We start from the raw sequence: 9,739 nt of genomic DNA on the forward strand, positions 1-9,739 counted from the left end.
ACTATTGCAACAGCTTCTTAAACAGTTCTCCTGCCTCTGATTTTTCCTTTCCCTATTTGGTCTTCCTCATTCTGTCAGTTAGAGCACAGCTATCGTTACATTTCTCTGCTGATCTGTACTCTTCAGTGGAAAGATAAAAGTTCTTAGGATGGCATCCAAGGCTTCCCACGAATACCAGACTCATCTTTTCCACATTGAAAGAGACTATTCCACATTCTCTGAACTCATTTTTTAAATTAATTTTATTGGAATGACCTAGATTAATAAAATTATATAGGTTTCAAGTGTACAATCCTATAATATATCATCTGTGTATTGTATTGTGTGTTCACCACCCAAAGTCAAGTCTCCTTCTGTTACTATATACTTGACCCCTTTTACCTCTTCTGCCTCCCTCCCCACTCCCTTTCCCTCTGTTAACCACCATACTGTTGTCTATGTGAGGTTTTTGAATGGGTTTTATGTTTTTCCATACCCAGGCCTTAGTCATAGTGTATGCTATAAACAAAAGGTTCTTTTCTCCTTCTTTCCCAAAACCATATAGCAAACCCTACCTTCTTCATTATTCATATTCATTCGTATTTCTCTATCTCTCTTTTCCTCTCCCCTCACCATTATCCACTGATTCCCTGTCAGTGGGCTGATAGCATATTGTGTCTCTTTTCATGGTATTTCTGAAAAGCTGCCTTTTGTTTTAGGGATATGAGCAACATCATAAATAAGTTACTTGAAAGGAGTGTTTGGGTCTTGCCTCTTTTCTTTATAAGCATTTAGCGGAATGTGTGCTTGTTTTACTGAGTACTATAGAAGGAGCTCATGGATTGGGCACCGGCAGGGAAGTAGCAGGAGAGCTGAAGGGGAGTGAACGATTTTGATCTAGGAGCCTGAAAGAATAGTGATGCCTTTGACCAAAGAGGCAGAACTCAGGCATACTGATACGTGGTTCAGGGCAAGAAAAAGGACATACTAAACCCTCCACAGTGATGATACAGTAGAAAGAATACTGCATTGGAAATCTGGGCATCTTTTATAACAGTGACTCTTCTGCCAATTACATGATCTCAGAATGTCCTCAGGCAGCTTTAGATCCAATAGCTATGTCCTTGGCACCTGTCACGCATCAACGTTTATTAGTTTCACTTAATTCTCAAAGCAATATTATTAGTTTTGCATTTCCCCCTTTTTATATATATTTTATATATTAGAGAAGTTAACAAATTTTTTCAAGTTTATAGAAATATAATTCAGTCTTTTCACTCTAATCTTAAGCTTTTCTCACCACACTCTGTATCATCTACCTCATTCTCCTCTCCTTCTTTCTCTGCACTTGTTCCCCCAGGTCTGAATTTTTGTTGATCTGAATTAATAGTGTTTCTTCTGCTTGGATGGGTTGTACCAGGAATTAGGCAAAAGCTGATACCCTTTTTCCTTCTTCATATTGTCTATTTGATGTTTTAAAGTGGTTTAATATCATTTATTATTGAAACTAGGAAAAATCCTCATGAGTCCAGATGAGGGAACGTTTATGAAAGCTGGGGACAGTAAAACAAGAAAGGGCTTAGCATAGAAGAAGCAACAGGAGCGCTTAGGCTGGGCTACCCTAGCTCTCTGGGAAGTCAGAGAAAAGTGGGCCTTGGAACAGGGTTAGCCTGTGAGGAGCTGCCACTGCCCATTGCTCCCCTGGATGCAAGTCTCTCATGGGGCCCTTTAGAGTTTAAGAGATGCATGCCTGTGCGGGAAGAAGTAGGTAAAGAAGACCTAGATCGTAGTTGTACAACAATGTGAATGTACTGAATGGCTCCAGGCTGCTCCCCAGAGGGGGACAGAGTGCTGAGTCCTTTGTCTTGAGGCTTGTATCTCTCCTCTTGCAGGCAGGAATCTTAGGGAAGGTCTCAAGTGGGGGGGGTTAGCAGAATATTTATCAGTTTTCTAAGTGTGCTCCTTCAGGGTGGTGGTCTCCAGTGATTGGTCAGCACCAGGGCAGGGGGTCATTAGTCATTGCAGCTGGTCCTGGTATCATCTACCTGCTTTTGCTGCTTTTCTGCATCTAGATGCCTAGACACATTGTCTCTAGGGAGGTGAACTTCTGTATCTACTGTAAACTGCTCTGCCAGTTTGTTAGCTGCCTCATTTTCCCTATTCTACTTGTCCTGGCTCACTGGCCTGTCTCAAATGGCAGGATAGCATTCAAGTATAAGCAAAACTTTAGAGAATTTAGAAAGGAAGGAAGATTGGGAGGGAAATTGAGTATATGGAGGTGGAAAAGACCAGGCATGTATTAGAAATAGTGAAAATTCTACTTGGTTTAAATAGCAGCAACTTGGTTTGAATATATACCGTGTATATGTGAGTAGAGATGAGATGGAAGGGTGGATTTGCACTAGATTGTGAAAGCCTTAAGTCTGAGCCATAGAATCCAAGATTCATCGGCAGATAAAAGGGATAATCAAAATGGGATGAAATTTGACACATACTACCACATGGAGTAACGTTGTAGACATCATGCTAATGAAATAAGCCAGTCACAAAAGAACAAATATTGTATTATTTCACCTACATGAGTAGTCAAGATCAGACAGACAGAAAGTAGAATGGTGGATTGCAGGGGCTGGCATGGGGGAAAGAAGGGAGGGAGTTAGTGTTTAATGGATACAGAATTTCAGTTGGAAAAGAATGGTGTTGATGGTTGTACAACAATATGAATGCTAATGCACTTAATACCACAGAACTACACACTTAAATGGGTAAATTTTATGTTATGTCTGTCTTACCACATTGGAAATGATTTTTAATTAAAAAAAAAAAAGCTAAACCATAGAATTTGGAGTTTGCTATTCAGATGATGGAGAGCCATTACATTTTTGAATAGTTGGGAGAGTAAAAGCATCAGAACTTTTTTGCTCTGATTAAACTGGAAGCATTTAGATATATTAAATTAGGAAAACTGGTTAGGAAGCCGTGACAGTAGTCCAGACTATAAGTATCAAGCACTTGAAATAGAGAGTGTAGACAGGCAGGCATGATATGGGCTATTATGACCAGTGTGGTGACAATGTACTTGGACGTTTATTTTGGTGAATGTTTGTACACAGTCATTTGGGGTATGTACCCAGGAGAATTGTGGGGGGCTGGCATGAATGTTCAGCTTTAGTAGATACTGCCTTAGTTTTTCAAAATGATTATACCAACTGACACATCTACTAACAGAGTATGAGTTTTCCAGTTTCTCCACATCCTTCCCAGTACTTACTATTGTGAGTCTTTTTCATTGTCGCCTTTCTTGTGGTTGTGTGGTGGTGTTAATTTGTACTTCCCTAATGGCGAATGGAGATGAGATCTTTTATATGCTTATTGCCATTTGGGTGTCTTCTTTTGTGTGGTGCCTAATGAAATCTTTTGCTGATTTTTCTGCTGAGTGGTCTGCCTTTTCCTTGCCAATTTGTAGGAGTTTTTTGATATGTTCTGAATTTGAGTCCTTCATCAGTCATGTGCATTGCAAGTATCTCTTCTCACTGTCTTGGCTTGGTTTTTCCTTCTCTTAATGGTACCTTTTGATAATCAGAGGTTACATTTAATGTGGTCCGATTGGTTACTTGTTCTCTTGTATTAGTGCCTTTTGTGTATTCAGGAAATCTTTGCCTACCCCAAAGTCATGAAGATATGTTTGTTTTTTCTTCTAAAATCAATAAAAACATATGCTGGAGGTTAAACAATTTGCAGAGATCACAGCCCCCAAACCTGAGTATGTGCCCTGACTGGAATCAAGCCCCCTTCTTAACCACTGACAACTATTAATCTGCTGTCCATCCCTAAATTTTGTCAAGGATGTTATATAAGTGGAGTTGTATAACCCTTCAGGATTGACTGTTCACTCAGCATAATTCTCTGGAGATTCATTCAGGATTTTGCCTGTGTCAGTATTTTTTTTTTTTTAGAGTTTTTATCATGAATGGGTGTTGAGTTTTGTCAAATGTTTTTTTCATTGATTTATATAACCATACGGTTTTTCTCCTTTAACCTTATTAATATGATGAATTATACTGATTGATTTTTGAATGTTGAATCAGTTTTACATCCTTGGAATAAACCCCATTTGGTCATGGTATATAGTTATTTTTTATCGTATTTAATTCTATGTGGCACATTTGGAGAATAATATATAATAAGAATTCCTGTAAGATCTGGAATTCATGCTATATCCTCAGCATCTGGACTAATGCCTATTGCATAGTAAGCACCAAAATATTTGTTGGATGGCTAGCTGGAAGGGAGGGAGGGAAGTAGGGAAGGAGGGAGGAATCATACATAAATGAGGCCAGAGAGATCAGAAAGGTTCAGGAATAGGAGATGTTGTTCATGGTCTACTTGTGAAGAAACAACAAATACAAAAATACCTGTAATAGGTTGTAAAAAATGACATGCCACGAGAAGTACATGAAAAGTGTTATTGCCCTGGCTGGGTGGCTCAGTTGGTTGGAGCATCATCCCATACACCAAAAGGTTGTGGGTTCAATTCCTGGTCAGGGAACATACCTAGGTTGTGGGTTAGATTTGCTGGTTGGGCACGTACAGGAGGCAGCTGATTAATGTTTCTCACATCAGTGTTTCTCTCTCTCTCCCCATCCCCCTTCCTCTCTCTAAAAAATCAATGAAAACATATCCTCGGGTGAGGAGTATTTTTTAAAGTTTTATTAAGGTTCAGAGGAAGTAAAGCTTCATTTCACCTGAGGGGATCAGAGAAGTTGAGCTAGCCAGTGATGGCGAACCTATGACACGCATGTCAGAGGTGACACGCGAACTCATTTTTTTGGTTGATTTTTCTTTGTTAAATGGCATTTAAATATGTAAAATAAACATCAAAAATACAGGTCTTTGTTTTACTATGGTTGCAAATATCAAAAAATTTCTATATGTGACACGGCACCAGAGTTAAATTAGGGTTTTTCAAAATGCCGACACGCCGAGATCAAAAGGTTCGCCATCACTGAGCTAGACTCTTTGAAGTTGCTTTGTTCTGAATTGTTTAGTTTCCAAAACAACAGCATGGACTTGAAGAGATGTTGTGGCAGAAGAGGGATGGGGATTTGGGACTGGACCAGGCAGCCTTGCCTGCTCTGTCATACATTTATCAGCATTTCATAGGCATCCATTTGTCAGCCTACACTGCTTCCTTGGAAGCTGAACCTGACAGGTCTCGATGCTATCTGTAGCAAACACCTTTTTCTTGTTGTCGAGGGCGTCTGTGTGTGGTTATGCTGATACCTGCACTCCAGAGATCCAGAGACAGCTCTTTCTGCAGAGACTAGCCCTGAAGGGCACACATCAACTAAATACAAGCTTAACTATTGACAATATCTTTTTAAATGCACCTGACCCACACATGTACATGTGTATGTGTTCCCTGCGGCATGCGTACACACAGCACACACGGAGTTCTATAAGCAGTGGCCTGGCAAGACTTCAGATGATTGTAAATAAATAGTATTTATGTTTATTTTCTTACCTATACCCTAACCCTCAGTTATGTCTAAGGCTTATTAGGCATCAGTTCTGTCCCCATGACCTACTAGTGCAGTGAGGAGTTCATGTAAGAAAATGATTCATTTGTTAAATACATAGTTATCGGTAACCAGTTATGTGCCAGGCAGTATTCTAAACACTGAGGCTATGGCATGGGATAAAAGAGAACCAACCCTTGCCCACATGGAGTTTACATTCTAAGAGGTGGGTGCGGACACTCAACATAAATATGGTATTTGAGGCGGTGTAAGTGCTAGGAGACCAGTACAGCAGAGAAAGAGAGTGTGAGGCTTTGGTGGTCAAAAATGGCCTCTTCGATAACGTGACATTTGAATAGAGACTTGAAGGAAAGAATAAGCAATGGGAATGTCTGAGGGAGGATTATTACAGGCAGAGGGAGCAAGCACAGCAAAGACCCTGAGGTTGGAGTGCGTGGCCCCTGTTTAAGGCCAGAGTGGCAGAGCAGAATGGCTGAGAATGGCAGGAGATGAGGTGAGAGATACGGGATGTGGGACCCCCCTTGGCCACGGTGAGGTGGCTCTTACTCTGAGTGAGATGAAAAGGCATTGGAGGTTCTACGCACAGAAATGAGATGTTCTGATTTATAAGTGCTGGGCATATAGCAGTGAAGGAGACAAGCAGAAAAGTCCTGAAATTATGTGCTTCAGAGAAGTTTTAGAAGAGGTTCTCTGTGATTCTTTCAAGGCATCGTGATTTGTTGAAAAACACAATGTACAATGTACAGAAAGTTAGGAAACTTGCTTTCTTCTCTGGGTGTGGCATTGTCGTTTCAGCTCACCATATCTTAGTGGGGGTCCCCATCCATAAACTGAGATGTTATGGTTTCCAAGCTCCACCCTGTGAGTGAAACTGCTGTGAGTTTGAGTCTGTATTCTAGCCCAGGGATGGCGAACCTATGACACACGTGTCAGAGGTGACACGCGAACTCATTTTTTTCGTTGATTTTTCTTTGTTAAATGGCATTTAGATATATAAAATAAATATCAAAAATATAAGTCTTTGTTTTACTATGGTTGCAAATATCAAAAAATTTCTATATGTGACACGGCACCAGAGTTAAGTTAGGGTTTTTCAAAATGCTGACACGCCGAGCTCAAAAGGTTCGCCATCACTGGTCTAGCCTAATGGAATAATTGCTCTAAAGTGTTTTAGTCCACATCTAACTTCCTGATCTAAAAAGTGGGAATGCCATGATTCACTTCATGGTGATAAAACTGTTTCCATAGTGAAATGCCTTCCAAAATTATCCCTCCTTTCGGAAATTCTGGGGCAAAATGGGAGAGAGAGGCCATGTTCAGCCTGCAGGTGCACCAGTGCCCACTCTTAACCTCGCAGTAATATGGGAACCCGTGAAAAGCTTTGAAACAACTGATAACCTTTCCCCCATCCTCTTTCTCCTCCCCCTTCAGGCCTGGAAGAAACGCTGGTTTATCCTGCGGAGTGGCCGGATGAGCGGTGACCCCGACGTCCTGGAATACTACAAGAATGACCACTCCAAGAAGCCCCTGCGGATCATCAACCTCAACTTCTGTGAGCAGGTGGATGCAGGCCTGACGTTCAACAAGAAGGAGCTGCAGGATAGCTTTGTGTTTGACATCAAGACCAGCGAGCGCACCTTTTACCTGGTGGCTGAGACCGAGGAGGACATGAACAAATGGGTCCAGAGCATCTGTCAGATCTGCGGCTTCAGTCAGGCTGAGGAGAGCGCAGGTAAGAAAGCACAGACCTGCCGAAACTGGTTTGGCTCAGTGGATAGAGCGTCGGCCTGTGGACTGAAGGGTCCCAGGTTTGATTCCGGTCAAGGGCATGTACCTGGGTTGCAGGCACATCCCCAGTGGGGAGTGTGCAGGAGGCAGCTGGTCGATGTTTCTCTCTCATCGATGTTTCTAACTCTCTATCTCTCTCCTTTCCTCTCTGTAAAAACTCAATAAAATATATTTAAAAAAAAAAAAAAAGAAAGCACAGACCTTTCTCCAAAGGGCAAGGTGCTTGGTGGTTGGGGGCTTGGCGGTTAGGGCAGCTGGGGGCTTGGCGGTTGGGGCTGTGACAGGGCTTTCAGGTTCCTTGAATAAGGAGAGCAGGCTGTAGCTAAACGCTCCTCTTCAACAGAGGATTAATAGGCAAAGGGTAAGAGTGTGAAGGGGTTACCAAATATTAGAGGGACCCTGGCCCTGGTGACACTCAAATGGGAAACTGAGATCTGTTGGGGTTGTGATGAAGCTAAAGGTACTTTGTGCTAAAGGTAATGTGTTCAGGTACCTCAGTGCCACCCCATTTCTCAGCCCTGTGCCTTTCTCCCCTTCCCTCACTCTCTAGCACTCTGTGCCCTGTTACCTATTTGCCATCCCATATGACAGCTCTCACCTTGATCCTTTTTCTGTTCCACCTCTATTTGTCTAGTCCATCTATTTCACACCATCCTACACAGTTACACTTGCGAATTTTTTGGGGGGGACGGGGGGGGGGGACAGGAGGATGGGGGCATTATTGTTGATGTATAATCCAATGTTCATTTCTATGCATTTGGGAGGGGACAGGTGAGAAGGGGAATGCTGACTTACATTTGGGTTTTGTTAACCTTCAGAAGGAATAGCTCAGCTTTTTGAAATGAGTTTTAAATTGCAGAAATTCTCTTTGACATTTGTTTGGACTCATCCCCAACTGTAAGATGATTGAGCAGGGGTGTTTTTTTTTTCTGAGGCAGGTGGAGAGCCTAAATCAGTAGTTCTTAAACCTGGTTGCACATCAATTAAAGAGAAGCAGGTTGCCCAACTGGTGTGGTTCAGTGGTTGAGCATTGACCTATGAACCAGAAGGTCATGGTTCCATTCTCAGTCAGGGCACATTCCCCGGTTGTGGGTTCAATTCCCAAATGATTTTGACCTAAGGCCGCACAGCTAGAAATGACTGAGCCAAGATTCTAACCCAGGGGTGGGCAAACTTTTTGACTCGAGGGCCACAATGGGTTCTTAAACTGGACCGGAGGGCCGGAACAAAAGCATGGATGGAGTGTTTGTGTGAACTAATATAAATTCAAAGTAAACAGAATTCGGAATATCATTCATGTGTGGCCATTTCTCTTTGCTCTCTCTGCCCATCTTTTAGGGTAAATTCCACTTCCTAAGTCTAGGATGAGATCTGACCTCCACATCTCACTCCTATGTAACCCACAAACGGGCCGGATCTGGCCCACGGGCCATAGTTTGCCCACGGCTGTCCTAACCCAGGTCTGACTTTCCATTATAATACTAGAGCCCTGATGCATAAAATTAGTGCAAAAGTAGGCCTTCCTTCCCCCGGCTGCCAGCTGCCGGCACCGGCTTCCCTCTGTCACCCAGGACCTGGGCTTCCCTCGCCGCCCCTGGCTTCATCCAGAGGTCGTCTGGTCTAATTAGCACATTACGCTTTTATTATTATAAACTAGCGGCCCGGTACACGAAATTCGTGCACTGGGTGGGGGTGAGGGGGAGTGTCCCTCAGCCCAGCCTGCCCCCTCTCACATACTGGGAGCCCTCAGGCATTGACCCCCATCAATCTCCAATCGCAGGATCAGCCCCTTGCCCAGGCCTGACGCCTCTGCCACAGGCGTCAGGCCTGGGCAGGGGACCCTCATTTTCCCCCATCACTGGTTCTGGCCCCAGCCCAGGCCTGATGCCTCTGGCCCAGGCATCAGGCCTGGGCAGGGGACCCCCAGCCCCCTCCGATTGCTGGCTCTGCCCCCCGCCCAGGCCTGATGCCTCGGCCAGAGGAGTTGACCCTCATCACCATCTGATCGCTGATCACCGGATCGGTCCCTTGCCCAGGCCTGAGGCCTCCGGCAGAGGTGTCAGGCCTGGGCAGGGCACCCCCAGCTCCCCGCAGTTTCAGGCTCTGCCCCTGCCCAGGCCTAAGGCCTCTGGCCAAGTCATTAGGCCTGGGCAGGGGACCCCCAGCTCCCCGCGATCTCCCGCTCTGCCCCTGCCCAGGCCTAACACCTCTGGCCGAGGCATCCTGCCCGGGCAGCGGGGACCTGCAGCAGCAGCGGCCCCACTATTGTGGGCTCTGCTTTAGGCCCAGGCAAGGGACCCCTAGCTCCCGGGACTGCCAGCTTTGACCCTGCCCAGCTCCCATCGCTGGCTCCACCCCTACTTCCTGCTATCACTGGCCAGGGCAGCAAAGTCGCCTGATTCTCCGATCATGGCTGGGGGGCAGGGCAACGG

At 44.4% G+C, this 9,739-nt stretch overlaps 1 protein-coding gene across 2 annotated transcripts in view; it reads left to right on the top strand.

Annotated features, from left to right (window-relative positions):
* Positions 1–6,954: 6,954 nt before the first annotated feature.
* The window catches only part of GAB2 (GRB2 associated binding protein 2), a 46,067-nt gene continuing 43,282 nt past the window's right edge, over positions 6,955–9,739 (top strand). For both annotated transcript variants that reach the window (XM_015561436.1, XM_006759884.2), the window contains exon 1: positions 6,955–7,251. In XM_015561436.1, the coding sequence (XP_015416922.1) occupies positions 6,990–7,251 (262 nt within the window). In that variant the 5' untranslated portion in view covers positions 6,955–6,989. The remainder of the gene's footprint in view (positions 7,252–9,739) is intronic.

Source organism: Myotis davidii, unplaced genomic scaffold (assembly GCF_000327345.1).
Source record: "Myotis davidii unplaced genomic scaffold, ASM32734v1 scaffold916, whole genome shotgun sequence".
Lineage (NCBI taxonomy): Eukaryota > Metazoa > Chordata > Mammalia > Chiroptera > Vespertilionidae > Myotis > Myotis davidii.